The 23646-nt window shown below is 55.1% G+C and overlaps 3 protein-coding genes across 6 annotated transcripts in view; 1 reads left to right on the top strand and 2 right to left on the bottom strand.

Moving 5' to 3' along the window:
* Positions 1–89: 89 nt before the first annotated feature.
* BGLAP (bone gamma-carboxyglutamate protein) lies at positions 90–2563 on the top strand. The gene is made up of 4 exons (XM_037132603.2): positions 90–1658; positions 1889–1927; positions 2115–2184; positions 2296–2563. Exons 1-4 carry the CDS (start codon positions 1595–1597, stop codon positions 2423–2425), a joined length of 303 nt encoding a protein of 100 aa, XP_036988498.1. The 5' UTR covers positions 90–1594; the 3' UTR covers positions 2426–2563.
* Positions 2564–5906, bottom strand: PAQR6 (progestin and adipoQ receptor family member 6). Its single transcript, XM_053666209.1, is given in 12 exon segments — positions 2564–3373; positions 3376–3467; positions 3469–3595; positions 3938–3995; positions 3997–4089; positions 4302–4402; positions 4796–4877; positions 4880–4920; positions 5061–5112; positions 5115–5265; positions 5313–5443; positions 5835–5906. Coding segments are annotated over 12 exon segments (1035 nt in total). The 3' UTR covers positions 2564–3338.
* A 2079-nt stretch (positions 5907–7985) lies between these two features.
* SMG5 (SMG5 nonsense mediated mRNA decay factor) overlaps positions 7986–23646 on the bottom strand; it is a 28347-nt gene continuing 12686 nt past the window's right edge. For all 4 annotated transcript variants that reach the window (XM_037132584.2, XM_037132580.2, XM_037132581.2 and 1 more), the window contains 15 exons: positions 22443–22568; positions 22268–22336; positions 21597–21805; positions 20831–20968; positions 20090–20677; positions 18993–19168; positions 17830–17905; positions 16948–17123; positions 15874–16032; positions 12026–12085; positions 11436–11595; positions 10936–11026; positions 10035–10109; positions 9495–9633; positions 7986–9329 (listed from right to left, as the gene is read on the bottom strand). In XM_037132584.2, the coding sequence (XP_036988479.2) occupies positions 9246–9329; positions 9495–9633; positions 10035–10109; positions 10936–11026; positions 11436–11595; positions 12026–12085; positions 15874–16032; positions 16948–17123; positions 17830–17905; positions 18993–19168; positions 20090–20677; positions 20831–20968; positions 21597–21805; positions 22268–22336; positions 22443–22568 (2326 nt within the window). In that variant the 3' untranslated portion in view covers positions 7986–9245. The remainder of the gene's footprint in view (positions 9330–9494; positions 9634–10034; positions 10110–10935; positions 11027–11435; positions 11596–12025; positions 12086–15873; positions 16033–16947; positions 17124–17829; positions 17906–18992; positions 19169–20089; positions 20678–20830; positions 20969–21596; positions 21806–22267; positions 22337–22442; positions 22569–23646) is intronic.

The raw sequence follows: 23646 nt of genomic DNA, 5'->3' as shown, positions 1-23646 counted from the left end.
TATAATCTGTGAGGATGCTTCCTCTGCCTGGGGCACTTGTGGGCTGAGACCCCTCCTGGCTCCTGAGTTTGGGCTCCTTATGGCCTCCATCACAGCCCACTGAGAGCTGCCAGTCTTGGCTGGGTCGAAGGCATGTATCTGACCATCACGTGCAGAAGGGCAATGAAGGCCCTTGTCATGGAAACCAGGACCCCTGAGTTGAGTTCCTTGAGCCGGGACAAGCTTTCAGGGAAGAGCCTACTCTTCTCTTTTCCAGTTTGCGTTAATTCTGAGAGAGGGCCCATGGCGGGCCGCTGTGTCCACATCTGGTCAGTGCACACATACAGCCCTCCACATAGCTGGGCGCTTAGTCCTCTGGGGTCTCACACCTCACTCAGCTGGGGCCAGCAGAGCACCAGGAGGGCCCAGCAACAGTGGGGTGGGTGCTTCCTCCAGACCACAAAGTGAAGAGGAGAAGATGAGCGGGCCAGACTTTTTCCCTGGTAAGGGTCTCACCCTAACTCTATGGAGAGAGGTATGGGTGGGCCTATCTGGGAGTCCTGGGACACTCAGGAAGGTACCAGGTGGACCCTGCTTGCACCCCTGCCCCAACCCCTAAATTGAGCCTATGGCCCTTTCTCTGCCCCTGGATCCGCAGTCCTCAACCTGCCCAGCCACCAGGGAGTGGGGCCACCCTCCCTTCCTGTCCAGACTGATCTGAGGCAGAGGCAGAGTTCAGGTGTGGGACAGGGTTTTTCAGGCTCGATGTCCTATCCCTTGGAGGACAGGCCTCCCAGGCTTTCCACACTGGGGAGGCTGCAGGGGCAAGAGAGGGGCATGAGCCCGGAGGTGCTCTCCATCCTCCTGCTCCTCAGAGGCACAGAGGAGGGTGCCCCCACCACATCGACCACTTGGCCTGCCCCACGAAGGGCTGTCCTTAATCTCATGCCCAACCAGCCCTACCTGTGTTGGCTTTTAGCGCTTGGCCTTGTGCTGCCTGACCATTTCTCCTGTCCCGACACAGAGGGCCTGACCAGAGTGAAGCTGGCCTACACCAGGCCTGCCTCTGGTGTCTCCGGGGTGAGCGAGGCCATCGCTGGGCACTCCTCCCTGGGGTTTGGCTCCTGCCCATGGCTGACAGTGGAAATCACAATCTGCAGAGCTGTAGCCCAGCTCTGCTCCAATCTATTTTGGACATCTGGGCCCCTTCCTCTCTGGGAAGGGGCCCCCGACACCCCTCCTGGTCTGTTCAGCTGGTGCTTAAACTGAAGCTGAGGTTGGGTCTCCAAGAGGGAGTGAGTAGGGACTGGGGGACTGTGGGTGACCCCTTAGGGAGGGGTGGGGGACAGGACATCTAGAGGCTGGGAATCCTGGTTACCACCCCCCACCCTTCACTCTCGGGGCCTGTCTAGGCTGCCCCAGCTCCAACCACAACATCCTTTGGGGTTTGGCCTATAGATCTTGGGCGGATGACCTCCAAATAGCTCTGGCAGATTCCCCTGTGACCCACCCTGGCCTCCAGGGCACAGCCCAGAGAGTATAAATGGTGCTGGTGGCTGATGGAAACAGGCCAGCTGAGTCCCAGCAGCAGACCGAACACAGGCTCTGAGACACCATGAGGCCCCTCATGCTCCTCGCCCTCCTGGCCCTGGCCGCACTCGCCCTTGCTGGCCAGGCAGGTGAGTGTCCCTGACTCCGCCGCCCCAGCCAGTGAGGAAGGGAACGCCAGCGCCTCACTTCCCTTCCCCCCTCCACTGGCAGTCCCTTTGGCAGTCTAACCACCCTCCCAGAGGCTCAGTCCATTTGCCCCCAATCCTGTCCTTGTGGAGGGAGAGGGGAAGGAGCACACTGCCAGAGCAGGAGGGGAGGAGGGGGGCCTAGGGGTGAACCAAGCTTCTTTTCATTGCAGATGCAAAGCCCAGCGGTGCAGAGTCTGGCAGAGGTGCAGGTAGGAGGCAGGCCTGACGGGGGCCGTGTGCCATATCACTCAGCCGCCCAGCACTCCCTCACCCTGGTCCCCATCTCATCCCCCCCACCCTGCTGGCTCCTGCCTGGCTGTCAGAAAGGCCAGCCTGCCCCCTTCCTCATCCCCCCAAACTCACAGCCACCTGACCCCATGCCCCTGTGCTCCACAGCCTTCATGTCCAAGCAGGAGGGCAGTGAGGTAGTGAAGAGACTCCGGCGCTACCTGGATCACGGGTTGGGGTGAGAGAAAAGAGGTGCCGGGAGGACAGGGTGGGCCCCGGGGAGGACTCCGGAGCAGTGGGAGGGGTGGGCATTTTGTGTGGAGGCTGATGCAACTGTATTGGGTCTCAGAGCCCCAGCCCCCTACCCAGACCCCCTGGAGCCCAAGAGGGAGGTGTGTGAGCTCAATCCGGATTGCGACGAGCTGGCTGACCACATCGGCTTCCAAGAGGCCTATTGGCGCTTCTACGGCACAGCCTAGAGCTTGCACCCCTGCTGGCCCCCCAACCCACTTCCCACTCTGGCTCTTCTCCATGACCCTTTCTCTTCCCCTCGCCCTGACCTCCCTGCCCTACAAGTGTGGGGTCACCATCCGCCCAGCTGCTCCAGAATAAACTCCAGAAGAGGAATTGGTGGGTTCTGACTCTGTCCATCTATGGAGTTGGGGGGTGGAGGTTTACTGACACAATGTGGTGTGGTGAGTCCCAAAAAGTGCTTTCCAAAGTCTGATTTTTTTTATTTGTACCTGCCTCAGAAGCATTGAAGTGGCTTTCTAAAGTCTAACTGGGGTTCCCCTCTGACCCAGCATCCTCCCCTCACCCTAGCCAACTGCACCATCCATGACGCACCCAAATAGACCCAGGCCCCAAAGGCCTGGACACCTCGAGTACGTGACTGTGGCCAGGAGAGACTCATTGCTACAGGCAAGGAGAGCAGAAGGCACTGCCTGGTTTGGGAGCAGGGGTAGTAGTGGGCCTCCTGGCCTGGCTGACGAGCGTTCGGGGTAGGCCTAGGCTGGTCATGTTGGTTCTTCCTTGGACTGGGCAAAGACTTCCAGGAGCACCAGAAATAGGACTAGATGAAAGGGCCCCCTGCCATCTCAGCCTCTGCTGGGTTGGGGGCTCTCCAGCTTGGACAAAGTCACCCCTACTCTCAGACCCTCAGCACTTCCTCAAGCCCCATCAAGAGCACCCCCACGGACGCCCTGCTTTCTACCAGCCCCTCCAGCTCCTCCCCCTTCTCTGCCTTTTATCAGCTGCACTCTCCCCTCAGTCCCTCTCGGTTCCAGGCTCCGATGTGCTCTCACTTTTTCAGCTCTGGGTCTGGGCTACTCCCCAACACCAAGGCCTGGCCTTTGCCTCCTTCCAGGGACAGGCTCAGCAATGAGGCCTCACTCACTGCTGTTTGGCATTCGTATCCCCCTCAGTGGGCCACCCTGCAGCAGGGGGCAAGCACTGGGGGACCGGAATAGGGAAGCTGTGAAGGCAGCAATGATGAGCAGGTTCCCAGCCACTGCTAAGCCACTGAAGGCTCAGGTGGGGGTCCTGCGTGGCCAGCCAGGCTTGGCGAGATCCCATATCAGCCAGCACCACCTCCAGCTGGAAGTGGGTGCCCAGCACTGCACAGATGTGGAACAGCTGATGGCTGTGGCCTGTGGGGAGGGTGGGTGGTCAGGACACATCCCCATTGCTAGGGCTGCCCCAATTCACCCTCTGACCCATGGCAAGTCACCCCACCCTCTGGGCCTGCTACTATCCTAAAATTAGGAGTAAGAAAACCTGATTCTTGGAAAGAATGACTGAGCTGGTATATATAAAACACATGCCCTGGCATACATGCTACTACTTTTGCTGCTCTCTGAGAAGTGGGGGTGGGCCTGGACCCTGAGGACCCTCCAGTCCTCTGGCTGTAATACACCGTTTACTCAGTTCACTCTGTGTTCTGGGGAGCTGTCTCCCATTTCCCCTTCTGGGCCAGGCGGGCCTGCTCTCACCGACATAGTCAAAGCGCCCTGGCGCCAGCCGCTCAGGCAGGTGAAAGGTGAAGAGAAAAACCAGTGAGCAGGGCGCACAAGAGGTGGTAGCCATGGCTGGTGCTCAGCGCCTCCTGCCCACAGCTGTGGCCCCTGTCCCAGCACAGTCCCAGCTGGCAAAGGAAAAGCAGGGTGGAACGGAAGGGGTTTGTCTGGGATCTAGTGAGAATGGGGGCTTGGGGAATGCACAGCCAGGGTGGGTGCTGGGCCTGGAGAGAGGGCAGCAGGGCTGAGGTGAAGGACTGAGGTGGCAGGACTGGAAGGGGCACTGTGAGGCCCAGGACAGGAAAACAGGAGCCTGGGCAGGGGTCCCAGGCGCCCTTACCTGATAGAAGAGTGGGAGGTTGTCAAACAGAAAGGGGTAGGCAAAGGCTCCTGTACGGAGGATCTTACTAAGCACAGGGCTTTCCAGCTCAGGGAACCTGGGAGGCAGGAAGGAAAAGCTGGTCACCATCCTGGTGCTAGGGTGGGGGTCAGAGAAAGGCAGGGGGCCACTGACTAAGGTGGAATGTCATTGTAGCTTAGTGACGTGTGCCCCCTCTCTAAATGACCACATCTGCAAAATGGGGGTAAAGACATTGTCCTCTTAGGTGGCTGGGAGAATTAAAGGAGACAGTGCAGGTATGCTGCTAGCACACAGGCTCTGGCACACAGTCAGTCTCAATAAATGATCCTGTTGCTCTCTATGTTGTTCCAGAGACTGAAGCGCAGGCACAGGACTGCTGGCCTCCCACAGATCCCAACTGGCAAGTGTGATTGTGGGCGCCCTGTTCTGTCCCTCTGTCATCCCCTTCAACACAGTCCAAGAAAGCACCGGGGAGTAGCAGGAGAGGCTGGTGCACAGGAAGGAATTGAGTGCGGCGGCAGGCACAAAGAGCCAGTGCAGGCGGCTGTGCAGCCTCAGGAGGCCGGCATGCAGTAGGCGGCATAGGGGAAGGTGCAGCCTGAGGGGCGCGGGGCAGGCACCGAGGCCCGAAGGGCGTGCTCTGGAAGGAACAGCCCACCCCCTTCCGGACTCGTCCCACCCTCCTCTCCCCCTCCCTAGCACCCGCTGTCCCGCGCCCCTGTCTCCCGCGGGGCTCACCCAGGCTGTAGAGGCTGAGGGCGCCATAGTCCAGGAAGTAGCAGATGTGCCTCACGCGCGGGGCGACATGGAACTGAAGGTGTGCACACAGCACGAGGCGAAAGGGTACAGACAGGCGGGCAGCAGGAAGACGCGCAGCGGCCGGCGGTAGGGCTCCGCCCGGAAGCCCGTCCCCCCCCCCCCCCCCGCAAGCACCAGTAGGGCCGCGGAGGGGGGGGCTCGATGCCCACCAGCGCCGGGGACAGCCTTCCTCACCAGGTGGGCAGAAAGCGAGTCCAGATGTTGACAGTCTCGTTGGTCGTCTGGAAGGAGCTGAGGACACAGTCCAAGGCCAGGCTGGTGGGACTGCGGTAGCCAGACATGATGCAATCTTCCCAGAACACCTAGTGGTGGGTGGGAAGCGGGGTGACTACGCTGGATCAGCTCTCTCCAGGAGAGAGCTGTGGAAGCAGGATTAAAGAGAATGGGCTGGAGGTCGCAATGGCCCAAACCAAACTAACGCTGACTCCCTCTTAGCACAGGTTCCAACACCCCGAAAGCAGAAGAGAAACAGAAGTCAGCAGAAGGGGCGAAGACAGGGTGCTCTGGGGAAGGGGACTGAAGGAGAATTCTGGGCCTAGGGAATGGTGTCACAGGCTTCTCCTCAGAGTCTCACACTGGAATGGGAGAGACAAGAGTTGGCTTGCAGGAGGAACTTCCCCACTGCTGAAAGAGAAGAGCCTCAGCCCCAGTCAGTCCCCTGGGAAGTAGGAGTTGGAGAGGGTAGTTCCTCACCCGGGGGACCTGGTGGACTCGAAGGAGTTGGGGTAGCTTGAGACCGTGTATGGTGGCTGGACACCTCCACATTGACCTAGAGGCAGAGCGGGGGTGGGGGAAATCAGGTGTCTGCACGCATTCATTGATTCCTTTTCCCCAGATCCAGGCTACACCTGGTCACTGAGTGCCCCAGTGGGTTGTGTGTGTAGGGGTGCTGGGGTGCTGGGGTAGCTGGTAGCTGGCTGCCAAGCTGCTTTCCTCAAGCCAGGGGAGGCTGGCCCAGCTTCCCTGACTGCTCCCGATCCTAGCCTGGGGGCATCCAGTTTCCCTATTGGGTGGCTGGTCAGCCTTAGCCCAGCAGAGTGGAGGGGCTTCCTCCCCAGAGGGAGTGCTGCCTGTTAGTAACCCCAGACTCTGGGTAGAGGTCCCCAAGCCCCAGTTCCGTCTTAGGAGAAGCCTAACTCATGGAGGTCAGCGCACAGAGAGCCCAACCAAGCTTGTCCCCCACCACCGAAAGCCCTTGGCCCACAGTGTGCAGGCTGAGCACAGAAAACTCCTGGTCCTCGGAGGGAGAATTCCTGAAGGGGCCAGATGCCAGGGTCAAGGAATTAGGGAGATGCCTGGCTCTTCTCTGAGGAGACATGTGCCCCTGGAGATGTTCAGGGTCCCTGGCCCTCCTGAGCCCCAGGCCCCTCCACCCTAGACCTGTGTGCTGCCTCCGGGTGACAGTGGCTGGGCCTGCCAGGTCGGTGGAACCACCCCAGAAGGAGGGAGAAAAGGACACTCCCCGCCATCTCTTAGGGCCAAACCTTTACTGTAACCCTAGAGTCTAGCCCTACTCCTCTTCCTGCTGCCAGCTTCACTGGTGTACAGTGGGCCTCACACCACCAGTTGGTTGACCCCCAGTTTGGGGGCTCAGTGCTCCTGGGCTGGGCTGGGCTGGGCTGGGCTGGACAGGGCACCAGAAAACCCTGGACCCTAGTCCCTGCACCCTGGTCAAGTTGTAAGAGCCTCAAAAGGAGCAGGATCAGGGTGGTCTGACTCATCCCAAGTGCTGCCCAGTGACCTGGGGGAGGTGTGGGAAAGATGCTGCTGCCTGGGCTCTAGCTGCCCTCAGGGTCCCTTTGCTTAACACAGGGTTTAGAGGTCTGTGTAGAGTGTGTGTTGCTGTAGTCTTGGAGATGGTGGGGGTGGGGCGGCTGGAGCGGGTCCCAACTCCCCAGAATGGATGGCAGAGTCCTAGGGGAGTTCTTCCTTACCCAGAGCTTGGCTGGCGATCCTAAGCAGGCGGGTCAGCAGGCCCCGGGGTCCTCCTGCCAGCCAGGCCAAGAAGAGGGAGAAGAGCGTGGCAGGCCAGCTGGCCTGGCCTGGGTGGGGAGTGGGAGACAAAGGGGAGCCAGGAACAATCCCAGCCTTGTGCAGCCTCCAGGGAACAGAGGGTGGCCCAAACGCATTAGCAGGCAGCTCACTGGGCCTTCTGCACAGTCGCCCCTCCAGCTGACTCACACCCACTGAGATCAGACTGGCCAGAACAGGCTGTGGCCCATTGGGATGCAGCTAGTGTGTTGCAAGCCCCCTTTAGAACAGGCCCCACCACCATTCTGGTTCAATCAGGAGCTGACAGTGAGCTCTGCCACAGGCTGGGCAAAGATTTCTAAACCCTGCGTTTGGACTTCAGGAACTACCTCACTGTGCTTCACTACCTCCTAGCACCTGGTACTCAGCAGTGTCTGGAGCAAATGCCTTTAGCAGATATGTTGGTTCAAGCACAAGGGATTTGCCAAGCTTACCCTCCAGAGACACACTTGAGGTGCCAGTCCTTGCGGAGACATAGGATTAAGGCTCCTCTCAAGGCTCATCCCTTCCTCCCCCCTAAGGAAGAGTTTATCTGATTCGGAGGACCCAGCTGGAGATAGCCAACCAAACCCAGGAAGCACTGTGGCCTTCAAAATATTGGCTTCACCCATCACCCTTTTGAAGGCACCAACTCAGTTCACAAGATCAATGACCCTGACAATGTCACAAAACCATCTCTGGAGCTTTTGCTGGAATTGCCAACATCTTGCTTCAATGAGTCTACCTTAAATAAACCTTTCCAAAATGCCATTTTTTGCATACCATCTCCAACATCCCAATAAAACTGTACAGAAAGGTACCAGGAGACAAGTGTGGGCACCAGGGGTCTTTATTAAGCGATGCTTTAGTCTCTGTCAGAGATTGGGAGTGGGGTGACCCTACCCCCCACCTCAGGTTGTCCCAGACTTGCTATCTTGGAGGAAGGAGGCAGGAATCTGCTCTCCTCTGAGAACAGCCTGGGAAGCTAGGCTAGCATGGGGGTGAGGGACAGCAGAGCTGAGATTCCCCACCCTCCACCCCCAGGGGGAGGGGCCAAGGCAATCCTGGCTAAAGCCACTCCCCGCGGCCTTGCTCTGGATGCTCCATTCACTGCTCTGAGCTATTCATGATCTCTGCTCAGTCACCTCCACACTCCAATACTAGCCTTATGCTCCGCCCCACTAGGCCTTCAGGCCTGGGGAAGGGCACAGTAGGAAGCCCATCAGGACAAGGACCCCTGACTAAGCAGCTTCAGGAGGCCTCTCCTTTCTCCAGTTGGGGGGTGCTGGCCTCAGACTGCACCCCCTACCCTTACTGGCATCCCACTCTGCCCCAGCACAGCAGCCAAGAGCACAAAGCACGGTGACTGCAGGTCTGGTGGGCACAGGAACCCTCACTGGCATAGAGGCCTGACCGTCGGCAGGGGCCTGCCCCCGGCCCTGGAAGCTAGACAGAGGGAGACAAGAAGCAGAAGCAGGGCAACTGGGTGTGCGGCCCCCCTGTGTGAGGCGGGGTACAAGGCCAGGCCCTGCTGTGATTGCAGCCAGCTCCACGCCACTCCTGAGTCCCTGAAGTTCCAGAACTGCCCAACCCACTCAAGGGGAACTGAGACAGTGGGTGGTCTTTGAGGAGGGTCTGCAGAAAACCACTCAGATGGCTGTTACCCACTCTTCTCCCAGGGCTAGAGGGTCTAAACTCCTAGCCCCAACCACCCTGTGTCTTGGATGAGGAAGAAGGGCCTCTCCTGCCATCCGTTCCCCTTGGATGTCCAGGAATCACTCCAATGAAACGCAGATACCCATGCCTGCCACCTGCCTCTAGGGACAGCAGGAGGGTTGAGGCAGAAAGGCTGACTAGGGGCCCACAGGCCTCTCTTGCTCCAAGTACTTTCCTGACTTCATCTTGGCAACAGGGGGACCCCACCCTCCCAGGTGGCTCCTGGGCCCTCCCTCAGCTCCTGTGCAGCTGGGCTTCCTTTCTGAGTGCGTGCGTGCGTGAGTCTGCATGTGGTGGGGTGACTACAGGTGGTCCTGGCAGCCAGGGAGGGCAGGAGAGATCTGGAGTCAGCCCCACTGCAGGGCTTGGGGGTCAATCTCAACCAATTTCCTTCCACTGCCTGTAGAAGTCCAGAACATTCTTGATGTCCACACTGGCATGTGCAGCGGCCTGCAGGGCTGCCTGTAGAAGGGGAGAGAACAAATGGGCAAGAGTCCAGTGACTGAGCATGGGACAAGTCACTGAGGGGCTGGATGAGCAAAGGGCAGTTGTCTGGGAAATCTGAGGAGGAGTCTGCTCTGGTAACTCTTCCCCATTCCAGTCCCCTCACCTCATCCAGTAACCCACCTGCATAGGGCCTGAGAGCACGCTGGGGTTGTCCAGTGGAAGGCCTGTGATGATGGTCACCATGCCACTTGGGTCCTCCTCACCTGCCCCCTGGGCCAGAGTTAGCTGTTTGCAGCTGTCCAGGATTTTATAGAGAGTCCTGGTGAGGAAGAGAGGGAAAGCAGGCCAAGGCATGGCATTAGCTCAGTCTGAACACAGCATTTCCAGGGCACAGGGAAGCTAGGGATGGGGAAGGGGGCAGCAGGGAGCAAAAGAAGGCAGGCAGCTGCGACAGCGGGTCCTGGACACTGACACTGGAGGCCGTGCTACAGGGAGTGGGCAAGGGCACCTGGAGGACACCAAGCCTGAATATCTCAAGGCCCCAGGGACTCGGGTGCTGAAACAGCTTCTTCCTCCAAGGTGAGACTTGCAGGAGGCCCCAGGCTGGTTCCACCACCTATTTCAGAGTTCCTTGGCCCTGTCCTGCTCTCAGGGGGGTGGCACAGAGGAGTGAGGCAGGCAGCCTAACTGAGGTTCTAGGGGTGGGGGCTGAAACTTTACCAGGCATCTGCATCCTGTCTCTTCAGCTTATGTCGCTCAAAGCTCTTCCCTACCTCTTTCTGGCAGCGAATGTACCTGCAAAGGACACAGGAGAGTGGAGGTGGGGGGCAAAGGGAGGGCACCAGATACAAAGCAGACCACTGTAGCTCAGGGGCCCAGTTCTACAGCAGTGAGGGGGGGCATCTCTCCATTGCAGGTCTACTGGGAGTCATTTTGAAGTTTCCTGGCCAGCTGGCTTTTCTTACTGATAACATCAATTCCTCCGTTCCTCCCAGGGGGAGGAGCTGGGAGGAGAGAGCAGCAGATGTATTTCAAGTCAGGGCTTCTGGAGACAAGGTCCAAACAAGTAGGCTTTGTGCAACTTCCTGGGCAGGCAAGGGCAGACGTGGAGGTAGGGTGGGGCGTGAAGGGTGTCAGCTAGCAGGGAGGTCAGAAAGAAAGGCCTGCACGGGGCTGAGCACCAACATGCTGCAGTCTGCTCACCGTGGCTTGGGCGGGAGGTGGGGAGCCCTAGGCGCGCCATGGAGAGCACTCTTACCCTAGGCAAACCTGATCACCAGTCCTAACCCTAAGCAGGAGAAACTCCAGCAAAGGCATCCACAGCCCGGAGCTGGGGGGGGGGGTTGCTCCCCTCGCTCTGTGAGACTGATTTCACGTTTGCCCCATAGGCAAATGGACAGCAGGTAAGTGCTCCCCCACAGGGCTCCTGGCTCCTCTGATAACCCTCTATTTCAGCAGCCAAGACCTTGACTTATTACGTCTTTGGGTTTTTCCCCCAGCAGTGAGCAAATTGAGCAGGGACTGCAACCGTGTGTCACAGGTAACAAGTAACACATAAACACTTGTCGCCTGGAAGACAGGTGCAGGCTCAGCACAGTCTGGCAGGCCCACACTCACTCACCTGTTTCCTTTTTTAAATTCTGCCTCTAGGTATCGAATCCCATCCCGGGCCCCTGGGTGTTCCTTTTTCAGCAAATCCAGGCCATCGATCACTAGTGGGCAAGGACAAAACAGAAGGACTCAGACTACTGTGACATGGGGCTGTGCAGCAAGTGTTTGTGCCCCTCCAGCACACACTGCAGGAAAAGGAGGGGACCGTGGGTGTGACAGGGCCCCTGGAGTCTTCAAGGTATGACGTTCTGCCAGCCGTGCACCTGGCAGTTTACCAAGTGCTTTCGCTTACACATTCTCATCTGTTTCTCCCAACCGTGTCATGAGCCAGAGTTTACCAGGGATTATCATGCCCATCTCACAGATGAAATGACTGAGGTTCAGAAGTGGTAGGACTTGACCAAGGCCACGGTGTATAAACTGGACCCCAAGTAAGGCTCTCTCAACCCTAAGCCCACAGTGTCTTTTAATCACACTTTATCTGTCCTCCCACCTCCCCAGTATGCTCACCTGTCCTTGGGATGATGACAATGAAGCGGCCACTGGTGGCCAGCTGGCGGATGATGGGGAGGTGTTGGCAAAGGGCCTGGGTGTCAGGGACGAGGTAGGGTGACATTGCTGATTGGGCCTTGGGCTGCTGTAGGCTCCCTTCCAGCTGAGAGACCTCAAGCTGTTGAGAGAAGGCAGAGTGGGTGGAGCTGTGTGGGACCCGCAGCCTGGGCTGGGGCGAGGGTAGGGGGTGGAGATGGTACCCAAGGGAGCTCTTAAGGGGTTCCTCTTAATGTCCCAGGGTAGGGGATTCCTTCAAACAGTGGCCTTGAAAGAAAAGTAAACAGAATCAAAGGTTAAGGTAGAGAGGAAGAGAAGGTAGAGAGGAAGAGAAGGGAAAGAGAAGTGGAAGCAGCAAGAGGACATCAAGGCTCTGTGACAAATGGGCTTCAGGAGGGGGACCTGGGAGGCCAGGAAGGTACTCTGGGCAAAGTGTGTGTGGGGGCACAGGTGAGCAGGAGGCAGTGCTGAGCTGAAGGATGAGGGTCTGCCAGAGGGCTTTAGGCAATAACCAGATCAAAAGCAGGAGTACTTGGGCTCCAGTTTTCTACCTGAAGTCGCAGCTGTGCCATGTCTCTCATGAGCCTGTTCCGCCGAGCTTCTTCCTGTGCCTATGAGGGGAAAAAACAAGTGCTAAGCTTGGGAAGAAGGGTTGGGGCCATATTTCTTTCTCCCAAGATCAAGAAGACCAGGATGTATTCTGAGGCCTGAAGTAGGTATGGCCTCATACAAAGTCAGCTCTGTGTCAATCTTCTAAGTAAAAAGGCACATGGGAGAAACACATTCCTCACTCTGTCCCAGGACCCACGAGTGGGAGCAAACAGCACAGTGCCTGACTGTCCTCAGGGTCTGAGCTCTGCCCCTCTGCTCTTCTCAATCTGTTTTCCCTCCCAGGGGAAACCATATACTCCCCTCATCTTCTATCACCATCTACTTGCCAACTTCTTCCAAATCTGCAGCTTCAGCCCAGGCCTGACCACCCCTGACCCACACACCCAAACGCCTGCTCGGCGGCTTCCTCTGCTCCCCCGTACTTGGTCATCTTCCTCTAGTGTTTCCCAACATGGTAAATGAACCACCATCTGCCAGTCAGAAAGCTGAGTTGGCTTCGACTTTTCCTTCTCTCTCAGCTCCATCAGTTACTGGCTTCCCAGTCCTGTCGATTGCACCTCCTAAAAAGCCACTCATTCAAACCCTTCCACATCTCCATCTCCACTGCACGAGCCTAGTCTAAGCCAGCAGCTCCCACCTGGACTACTGTAACCACTTCCTTACTGTCTCTGCCTCTAACCCAATCTATTTCTCCCACCTGTAACCACGCATCTTCTAAAAACCACCCGGTGTCCATCACAGCCCTGACTAAAAGTTCTTGGTTGGTTTTCCTTTGTCTTCTGGGTGAAGTCCAAATTTCTTAATATGGTCTGAAAGATGAGGCTGCGGACAGGGACTTACCCTAAAAAGATATGGGGAGCCCCTGAAGGCTCCATGGGGAATGAAGTGGCAGCATCAGAGTGGTACTCTGTAACATGAGTCTAGACTGAGCCAATGTGAGGGACACTCTGCAAAATAACTGACCAATACTCTTCCGAAGTGTCATGGTTGTGAAAGGCAGAGAGACAGCCCTGGCTGGTGTAGCTCAGTGGATTGAGCGCGGGCCTGCAAAACACACGGTTGCTGTTCGATTCCCAGTCAGGGCACATGCCTGGGTTGCAGGCCAGTTCCCAGCGGGGGACTCACGAGAGGCAACCATACATTGATATTTCTCTCCTTCTCTCCTTCCCTTCCCCTCTAAAGATAAATTAAAAAAAAAAAAAAGAGAGAAACTGACACAGACTGCAGGAAACTTAGGAGACAGAACAACCAATGCAATGTGGGACCCTTTAAGAGAAAATAGACATTAATGGAAAATAGTGAAATCTGAATACACTATCGTTAGTGGTATGTACCATTCCTTACTTTCTTAGTTTTGATAATTACACTAAGGTTATGGGAGATCCACCCCCCGCAGAGTCGTGTACCACAGAGTGGTCCTGCCTGATATGCCAAGAGGGTCCCCTGTGAGAAATCCTGGCAAAAGAAAAGATGACTGGAGCCTAAGTGAGAGCTGCTTCCTAACAGGCCCTGTCGGCCAGCTGCTAAGAAAGTGGAGCTCTGTGGACAAACTGCCCCTCCTCTCACTGCAGAAATCAAGCCCAGGAATCTTACTTTTACGCTAAAGTTCAAGTTGTGAAACCCCATGTTCCAGAGAGGGGGATGTGGGCACTTGGGTAAGCTCCACCAGACAACCAGTACAGGTGAGTGGGGACCCACCTGGGCCCAGGGAGAGGAGAGCTGCATGAATCTCGGGCTCTGCTATCACTGGTCCGATAGTTCAGAGAAGTGGGATGTGCTCCTCAGGGGAAACCCAAGGAAGGTCCCATCAGGAAAGAGGGGTTCCCAAACCAGACAGCTGCTGGAACCCAGAAAGTTGAAGCGGCTTCTGGTACCCACCTGGCCTATAAAAAAGCTGAGCCCCACATTAGGTTAGAACAAGGACAAGAGCCTGGACTGCCCAATTTCAACTTCCTCATCTACAAAATGAGGGTCCAGCCCCCACCTCACAAGACTGCTATAAGGGTTGAGATGTCACATGCAAACCAGACTTTGCACACAGAGAGCTCTAAACAAATGACAGGAGATAGCATAGCAATATGATGACCATGCTGCTGTTAGGGCATAAACTCCATGGGTGCAAACCTATGACTCAGGCACAGCAGAAAGCAGCCCCAGCAGGCAACGTGGCCCATGTCCACAGGTACTGCCTACCCCCAGGAGGAGTCGTCAAGAATTTCAGGCTATGCTCGGCTGGTGTGGCTCAGTGGAGTGAGCACTGGTCTGAGAACCAAAGGGTCACCAGTTCGATTCCCAGTCTAGGGCACATGCCTGGGTTGCAGGCCAGGTCCCCAGTAGGGGGTGCAAAGGAAGCAACCACACATTAATGTTTCCCTCCCTCTTTTTCTCCCTCCCATCCCTTTTGTCTAAAAATAAGTAAATAAAATCCTAAAAAAAAAAAAATCAGACTGGAGGAAATATCTGCAAAAACTTTAATATTTTTGAAGCTGCATAACTTCCCCATGTAACTCCCTTGTGTTTTCCCCTATGAAAGGGTAGTAAAAGCCTTAACAGAAAGGGTTTGTTTTAGCCCTGGCTGGTGTAGCTCAGTGGATTGAGCACGGCTGTGAGGCAAAGGGTCGCCAGTTCAGTTCCCAGTCAGGGCACATGCCTGGGTTGCAGGCCAGGTTCCCAGCAGAGGACCCATGAGAGGCCACCACACACTGATGTTTCTCTCCCACTCTTTCTCCTTCCCTTCCCCTCTCTCTGAAAATAAACAAGTAAAATATTTAAAAAAGAAAAAAAAAAAAGAGAAAGGGTTTGTTTTTAACAAAATGTCTTTGCTTGTATGACGGCAAGGAAGGAGTGTCTGGGGAGCCTGTGCCCCTTCCCATAGACTGTCGGCAGAAGAGGACAGTCAGAGAGATGGGAAGCCCGGGGCTAAGGAAGGAAGAACAGGGGGGAAGGGATTAGCTAGGGATGAAGAAGAGCCCGAGGCTTGCCGAGCCGCGTGGGCTATACCTCCTGTGCCAGACATTCCCCAACCCCCAAATGGACTGGTGCCACTCAGCACAAGGAGGGCAACATGCCCCAGGGCTGTGCGGCCCTGCTGCGGAACCTAGACTCCTGCTCACAGTGTCAGCCTCACCAGAGAAAGATGTCTTGTTCGGGGCTGTAACCCCAGTGCCTAGAATACTGACACAGAGTAGACTCTCAGCAAACACTTATGGAATGAATTACTGAGCGGAAGAGGGCAGCAGAGGCCATCTCCTCCTGTTCGGGGCCTCTGTGGGATGACGTCAAGTCTGGGATGGGCGGGTTCCTACGCAGTGTCTGATACCAGGGTCCCTCTACTCCCTTCCATTGCTCAGTCTTCACCCCTCTGAAAGGGGAGGAAAGGGAGCATTTGCTGTGATAATGGGCAAGGTGCCCCACAGGTACTATCATTCTATCATTACACACCCCCAAAAGCTAATTCTGTTATTTCCACATAACTGATAAGGCAACAGATTTAGCAGAGGTAAGTGACTCGCTCAATTCACAAACAAAGAGGTGACAGAGATGGCCCTCAACCCTCAGGCAGCCTGGCTACTACCGCAGTGCCACACTGCCTCTGCTCAAAGCCGCTCTCATTCCTGTCCATCAACTCATCCCATAGTTCCCGCCCCTGCCTCCTCTTTCCCAAGCTTGGTTTCCCCAGACCCCTCACCATGTTCTTCAGTCATGGGCCACTAGTTTGAGCCTCTTACCCTGGCTCCTCAATGAGTCCAATGGGAACAGAGGGGACCTGGGGAGGGGGCCAACTCACCATTCGGAACTGGGCCTGGGCCTGCTGCAGCAGGCTCTCTTGCTCGGACTGGGCAGTACTAACAAAGATGCCAACTTCCGGGCTGAACTGCAGGATGCTGCCTTGCAGGCGGGCGACAAAGTGGCCAAAGCTGCGGATGCAGCAGATTCGCACAACAGACTGTGAACAGACATGGGAGCCCAGCTCAGATGAGCAGGACTGCCCGCCAGGGCTCCCGCCCTCCTGCCTCCCTGTCATACCAGGCCCCTCAGCCACAGTGCTCCTCGGAGAGGCCTGTAGTCTGCAGGGAAAGAGAGGAGCTCCATGGCCCAAAGGCTCTAGAGTAAGAAAGGAGTAAGAAGGGCAAGGAGACTCATGGGACCACAGAGCTAGGACTTGGGCTGAGAAAAGTGAGCTGGGGCACCGGGCTGGGACTGAGGAGACCTAGCTTCTAGTGCCATCTCTCTCCTCCAAGTCTCAGCTCCTCAGGTGTATAATGAGGGACTGAACTAGACCAACATTTCCAACTTATTTTTTTTGTCAGCAGAACCCTTCTTCCCCATCAAACACAAATCTTGTCTAGAACCCAAAAATATTAAATAGACTAAACTGCTGCTCTGGACAGAGAGGGAGCAAACAAAAGGAGTGTGCGTTGGGGCAGGGAGGTAGGAGAGCAAGCCTGGGAGACCCATCAGCTTGGCTTTCTTCTGCTGCCCCTAGATGGCCCATGTAGTGACACAAGGGTGAAGGTCACTGGACTAAGGTAGCTCATACCCTTCCACCTCTAACTCTGACTGTTTGATGTTCAGCTCAGATGAGCCTGGGCCCACAGTGAAGAAAGCCTGATAAAAGATTTCGAAGCCCTAATAATCCACCTGCTCTGCCCTCTACAGAAGGTGGGTAAGGGGAAGAAGGCTCATTCTACAACAGGAGACGCCACCCACAGCAGGACATCCTGCCAAGAAGGAAAGAAAGCTCCAGGGGCTCAATGCCTAAGGAAGGAATAGGAGGGCTTCTCGCCTGCCCCTCTGACACTGAGCCCTTACTTGGCTGCTGTGTCTGACTAACAGCAGAGCTGAGAAATGATGTCCTCACCTCCTCTAAGGTGCTGAGCAGGGGCCGGTCCACATCAAAGTTAAAGCGTCTGTGGGCAGCCCGTAGGGGAGGCAGGCTGCGAAGGGCCATGTCCTCTGGGAGCAGCAGGGTAGAGGGGAGGTCAGGCAGTTCACAACTTTCAAGAAGAACATGGACCTCGGGAGACAAGGCCAAGCCTGGGGAGAAAGAGGACCCGTGAGACCACCTGCCCTGCCTTTTGAGAATTCTCAGGCTAATGAGATAGGACATACCCCTGCACCAGAATCGGACGAGAGATGAAGGGAGGAAAGGAAAGAGATGTGCATGGGGCTGTGCAGCAGAGCTCTAGAAACCTGGAGCTGGAGGGACTGGAGGTACAGCGCAGGTGGGGAGAACCAGGACAGCTGAGACAAAGGCTCCCTGACTGCAGGGCAATCACATGAGGATGAAAGTGAGAGGAGGACTCTGAAGGGAGGAATGAATAGCCTTTGGGCAAGTCCAGAGATAGGAGAAGGTAGAGATTCCCAGCCAGAAGGTGCAGGAGGGAATAAGCCAGGCAGATGAGTACTGGAGGTCAAGATTGATTCTCAATGACCAATGCACCAGTGTGACCCCAGCAACTGGGGGTGGCTTCCAGGCTCCCCTCACTCTGCTCTTGCCCACTTCACTGCTATCCCCAGGGAGCACACTCCCTGGCAGACCAGGCACTCGCCCAGTGGGGCAGTGCTGGGGTGAGAAACCAGAGAGGCCAAGTCCACAATGACTGCTGTGTGTGAGGGAGGCTTGGCAGGGAATCCCATTAACCTCCTTACCCAAAGGGCTGGGTTACCAGGAGGGGGGGATGGGCTTTATGGGACCAATGAGGGAGAGGGGAAGGGAAAGTAATGCCAGGGACTCACTCACCAGACTCTTGGAGTTCACCGGCAGCTGGCAACAGATTCAGCAACACGGACAAGCGGTTCCATAGACTCTGAGAGCTCTGGGGAGAGAGGGCAGAGGAGGCCCTCAGCCAGAGCAGTGTAGGGAGATAGCAGTGAGCAAGAAACGCACTACACTTGGGAGGCCTGAGGGCTGGAGTCACAAGCCCAGAGGGATTTGATAGAAAATGAACAGAGGCCAAGGAGGGCTTTGGGGAACTTGGAAACACAGAGCTGGTCCCATGGGGAATGAAAGGGGCCACCGAACCTTGATGAATTTTACCACCAGCTGAAGAATTAAAAAAAGAGAAGGCGTGAGACCACAGGAAGGACTTTCTGGATATTAGTGGTGGGAAAAGCCAGAACACTGGAGGAGGCTTCTCTCCATCTAGCACGAACTCGCACCATGCCCACATGGGAACATTTCTCAGGGACGTCCCTCTTACCACACCTCCCTCAATGACTGACAGTGACTGAGTCACTAGGCTGTCATCAGACATAAGCACACACCCAAGGGCACCTGACCCCTCTCTCATCTAGGGCAGCCTGCAGGAAGAAGGGACGTCTATGCAGGGTAAGTGTGCCATACAGGGTACAGCATCGCTGAAAAAAGCCTCAGGGCACCAGAGGCTCAAGACCGAGACTTGGAACCTGAGAATAAGGCAGCCACCACCCCAGCCAGCCTGCTGAGCTGTTGGTCTCTGACACCATCAGCTGTGGCTGCAGGTCTAAGCTATTCCCTAAGCTGTTCCCCTCACCTGGAGCACCTTCACAGCCCCTGTCGGAAAATCCCACCATTCCTTAGATCCCATCTCTTCTGTGACCACTTAGTGTGCTCTCCTTTCTGCAGAGACTCTGCACAAACACTAATCTTAATGGCAGGCACCACGCCCGACACTGGAGATACAGAGCAGAGTAAGCTGCTCTCTCACTTTCCCATCCACACAATTTGTATTCCAGGTCACAGCCTCTCCCAGGACAAAGACCAGGCCTAATCTTCCTGTAGAAAGTGTAAGAACCTGGCACAGAGCAGGCACTTGGCAACAATTCTTATCTTCATCAGACCATCAGTGGGAGTCCTGGGTCCCATCCTGGCTGATGCCCGCCCCCAACGCCCTGAGACCCGACCAGGGCAGGGGAGCAGCAGACCTGTGCACACACGACGATGAGGTCGGGGTTGGTCCGCAGCCAGTCCAGGAAGACCTTCACTGTGGGAAGCAGGCCTTCAGCCATCAGGACTTGCAGCTTCTCCTGGATGCTGCGCTCATTCCGACAGGAGTGCCCACTGGACTCACTGCCCTCCGACTCAGAACCCTCCTCAGAGGCTGGGGGTGGGTGAAGAGAACTGGGATGAACTCACAGGCATTCGGCAACAGGTTTCGGCTCTGTGGGGGTAGTATGCCCCAGCCTGTCTGGACTCTTCTGAAGAATTTTGATATGAAAGATAGGGAATTTTCTTACAGACCTCTGCCTAATTTTTCCAGGACTACTTTTAACTGGTTGCTCTGGGGAGAGAGGGCAGAGGAGGCCCTCAGCCAGAGCAGTGTAGGGAGATAGCAGTGAGCAAGAAATGCACTGCACTTGGGAGGCCTGAGGCTGGAGTCACAAGCCCAGAGGGATTTGATAGAAAATGAACAGAGGCCAAGGAGGGCTTTGGGGAACTTGGAAACACAGAGCTGGTCCCATGGGGAATGAAAGGGGCCACCGAACCTTGATGAATTTTACCACTAGCTGAAGAATTAAAAAAAGAGAAGGCGTGAGACCACAGGAAGGACACCTTTTAAACCAAGAGCCTGGTACCCTTTAAAATATGATTCTTTTTCATTCAAGCTGATTTGTGAGGCTAGTCTATAGCCATACTCAACTGTTATTTATGAAGTGCTACTCTGTGCTAGAAGGCAGGGCAAAGATAAGGGAGCCACAGTGAGGAAGGGCACAGAATTAAAAAAATTACTTCCAGCTCCTAGCTCTTCAACTTTGCAGGTCAGAACACTGAGCAGGTCGTTCCACCTCAGCATCAGCTTCCATATTTCTCTTATTCAGCCAGTATTTCCTAAGCCCACCCACATGCCAGGTACTGTGTCAGACACCAAGGATAAAACACGGACCATCCTGCCTTCAAGAGGCTCACAGGCGGCGAGGGTCAGGGTGAGAAGTGCTTGCACAGTGAGGTGGCCTCTCTCAGGTAAGTGCCGATGGCATGGACGTGTGGACCAGAGCAGAATGATAAACAGAGGCCCAAGTACCTGGCTCTGAGGGCTTATCCACATCTCCATTGATACAGGGCCTACAGCTGGCCAAGCCGTGAGGTTCAGTGGTGGGGTGGAGGAGCAGGTTGCTGAAGGTGGGGGCCAGTCGGAAGCAGCGCTTGGTCTGGAACATCTGGGTGGACATGGCTTGTAGATTGCTGGCAAGGCTAGCCTCACTGGGGCCCAGAGGGCCATTGAGGGACTCGGGAGCCTCTGACCTGGTCCGAGGGGGTTCCAGGGCTGGAGACCGTGTCCCCTCCTCATCCTCCATGTCTTCCAGGTCTGATCGGGATTCTTGGCTGTTCATTTCTGAGTCTGTCTCAGCATCAAAGGCTGTTCCCCCACATTCAAGGCTCTTGTCAGAGCCACTGTCCGAGCCCTCACTGGCCCGGGCTGAGTCTCGGCTCGAGTCAGATTCAAAGCCTTCACTCAGGTCACTGTCATCACCGACTTTAGGCAGGTGGCGACGGCGGCGGCGGAGGCAGGAGAGGCGGGAGAACTTCCGGCTCTTTCGGACCTCACCCACCTGAGGTTCTACAGGAGGAGGCTCCTCCTTCTCCAAGGGTTCCTTGGATTCTGGCTCATCTGTGGAAAGAGGATGGTCAGGTGGGGCCTAGGCACAAATTGGAGGCTGGAAGCTGGAAGGTACCCTTAGACACTGCCACCGTCACGCCTGTGCTCCCCCTTCCTTGATCCGTATGCTCACATTTCCAGTCACATCCTCCCCCATTCTTGCACCTGTGCCATCGCTCTGGAATGCCGGGACGGGATTCTCCCCCTCTTCCAGCTCAGCCTGCAGCCTTATGTTGACGTGGTTGATGAGGTGGGAGAACAGGGCCAGGGTGAAGGCAATGGCTGCACTGTACTGCTTGGATCCTAAAGCCAGGAAAAGCCAGGTAGGTGTTAGGGGTCCAGGGCCCAGGACCCTGAGGAGGTGGCACCAATAATTCCAGCCCCAACTCTCCTAGTTTCAGCCTTTTCAAGGACTGAACTTCTCTCAAAGTTTCTTCTAAAGTAAAAAAAAAATCCCAGGTCCCCACACTGTGGTTCTGTAATCCAGAGTGTGCCAGCTCATCCAGTGCCCCCTCAGGTAAGCGAATCCTCTCATCCTGCCTCATCCCCCCAGCTCTGATGCCTTCATACGGGCTCCTCAAACCCCAAGCACCTTCACATCCAGCCCTGCCACTCCCTTCTTTCCTTCTAACCTTGCTCTACACACATCTCTGCCAGGGAAGTCTGCAGAACTGACCGTGTGTCTGCCTGGGTCCTAGCCGAGGGTGTGTGTGTTTGTAGGAGGGAGTGAGGAGGAAGGGAAAGGGAATATGCTGTGGCCTTGTTCGTTTTTCAGCAGATCCTTTAGGGTAAGGCACCCTGTTCTGTACTTTCCCACAGCCAAGCAGTGACACGGTAGTTAAGGAGCTGCTTGTGGAAGGAAGTTTAAGAATGAGAAGCTTCAGAAAAGGGCAGTCAGTCGGGGAGAAAAGGGGAACCCAGGAAGAGTTACCTGCTCTCTTCAAGTTGTGCACACCCATAAGGCAGATGATGACCATTTGAAAGATGAGAAGATCCGGGAGGAAAGCATATCCACTCTCATACTCCTCCTCATCCTCACTGGCCAGGCTGAGGTTGGGTGAGGAGGGCAGGTAGAAGAGACAGAGGTTGAAGTCCTCCAGGACGGACTGGCAAAGTGATGTCAGCTCTGAGTCCACAGAGCTGTGAAAGGCAGGAGTAACAGGGGAGGTTAGTGATGGAGGCTGGGCAGGCGAAAAGAACTGGAAACAGAGTATTCAGAAAAAAAGACTAAGGGGTCCTGCAGGGGAGACTTCAGACAGCACAGAAGGGGGACTTGGTGCTGGGCAGGTGTTTAAAAAGAGAAAATACAGGAAGGGCAGGCACTAAGTGGAAGAGATATGAGTGGGCTTTCCATTTTGGGTGCTCTCTTGAACATCTAGTTAAGAGCCCATTTTGTGCCAGAGGCAGAGCTACTCAGGAGAATGGACACAGAACTCTTGGCCAAAACAGTGAGGGATGCCAAGAAAAGGCTAACTAGCTAGAAAATTTCTACCTGAGCAGAACTGAACAGCCTACCCCTTCTTCTTCAAGCATCCTCCGTAAAGGAGCTCTCATGGATGGGACCACAGGACATGGTTTCTGCTTAGGCTCTCTTCAACTCACCTGCTTTGAGGCTGCAGGAGGCTTTGCAGATACATAAAGTTTACCAGCAACCTCTTAATGTCTTTACATCTGAAATGAGAGGAGTCTGGGGTAAAGGGCGAGCAGCTCCATAGTCCCTATGGTGCTACTGCAGCAGATACAGAAAGAGCCTTTCCTCCCCACTGGCCTCAGTTACCGTTTCTTGCTGGGAGACAGTTTCCGAGTCTCACACTTCTTCAGCTGGTGGTACATTTTGGCCGCCTTGTCATACAGCCTCTTGAGGTTCCCATAGGCCCCCTCAAAGGACACTTCTGACTGGATGCTGAAGGAGACACAGAGGAAGCTACTGAGTCTCAGCAGGGACACGGAGGGGAGAAGGGGGAACTCTGCCAGGGCTTTATGGAACAATGCTTCTAATAAATACAGACTGCCCCAGCCTCTTCTTCCATATAAACTAAGGGGGTGAAAGCTATTTCTCCTGATGAAACACACACACATGCACACTACAGCTTCCAGATTAATCAGAGTGAAGATGATATCTACATCTCCTCTATATCTAGAAATAAGACAATTAATCCTACTTTATGTTACAAACTTAACTTAGTTACTATCCCTGAAATACATTATCCTTCATCTTTTCTAAAGCACTGAGCACTTACCAGGCAGCATTTAACAGGCATTTAACATGTGCAAGGATATTTACATACCATTTCAGTTGAGCCTCATAATGCTCATTCAAATGCAAATATATATTGAGCACCACCACGCTACAGGTCAGGCATTGTACCGTAATATTGTCCGCAGTGAGGAAATGAAGCCAAGGTCACACAGCCTAAATACACAGTGGAGCTGAGTCTGTCTCACTGCAGTCTATGACCTTAACAGTATGCTATACTTTCAAAATTTCAAAAAAAACACACCAAACCCAACACCTTTTAATTATAAAAAACGAGGTCTAATAAGGAAAAAATATGTTTGTGGTGAATTAAATCTGATATTCCTTCTACTGAGAAGTGGGTTTGTCTCCTCAGCTCTTTAAATCCTGGTGTGGCCTTGGGTGAGGGCCTGCTGGGGGAGGGAAGGACTACACACTGCTCTGACTGAGAGAACACTGCAGAAGTAACTCTGTCAGTCTCCAGGCCCAGGCTTAAGAGACTGGTAGATTCTTCTTCCAAGTCTCTTGGGTCATTGTTTACTGTTGAAGCCTGGAGCCACCATGAAAGAAGTCCATCTACTCTGAGAAAGAAACCACATGGAGACAGAGACCATGTGGAAAGGGAGAGAGGTCCATCCTGTTGGGCCAGCCCTTAAGACATGTGAGACCTCCAGGTCAGCTGAATACCAGTGAGGAACCCTGGACAGTGACACCAGAAGGAGACCTGCCCAACTAAACCCTACCC

Source organism: Artibeus jamaicensis, unplaced genomic scaffold (assembly GCF_021234435.1).
Source record: "Artibeus jamaicensis isolate MK-2021 breed Jamaican fruit bat unplaced genomic scaffold, CSHL_Jam_final contig_447, whole genome shotgun sequence".
Taxonomy (NCBI): domain Eukaryota; kingdom Metazoa; phylum Chordata; class Mammalia; order Chiroptera; family Phyllostomidae; genus Artibeus; species Artibeus jamaicensis.
This window is presented reverse-complemented; position numbering and strand designations above follow the sequence as displayed.

Excerpts from the sequence above, each read along its gene's own strand:
- BGLAP (XM_037132603.2), top strand. The coding sequence starts at position 1,595 with ATGAGGCCCCTCATGCTCCTCGCCCTCCTGGCCCTGGCCGCACTCGCC. Across the intron at positions 1,928-2,114 it reads AGAGTCTGGCAGAGGTGCAG|CCTTCATGTCCAAGCAGGAG; the intron begins GTAGGAGGCAGG and ends TGTGCTCCACAG. Across the intron at positions 2,185-2,295 it reads TACCTGGATCACGGGTTGGG|AGCCCCAGCCCCCTACCCAG; the intron begins GTGAGAGAAAAG and ends ATTGGGTCTCAG.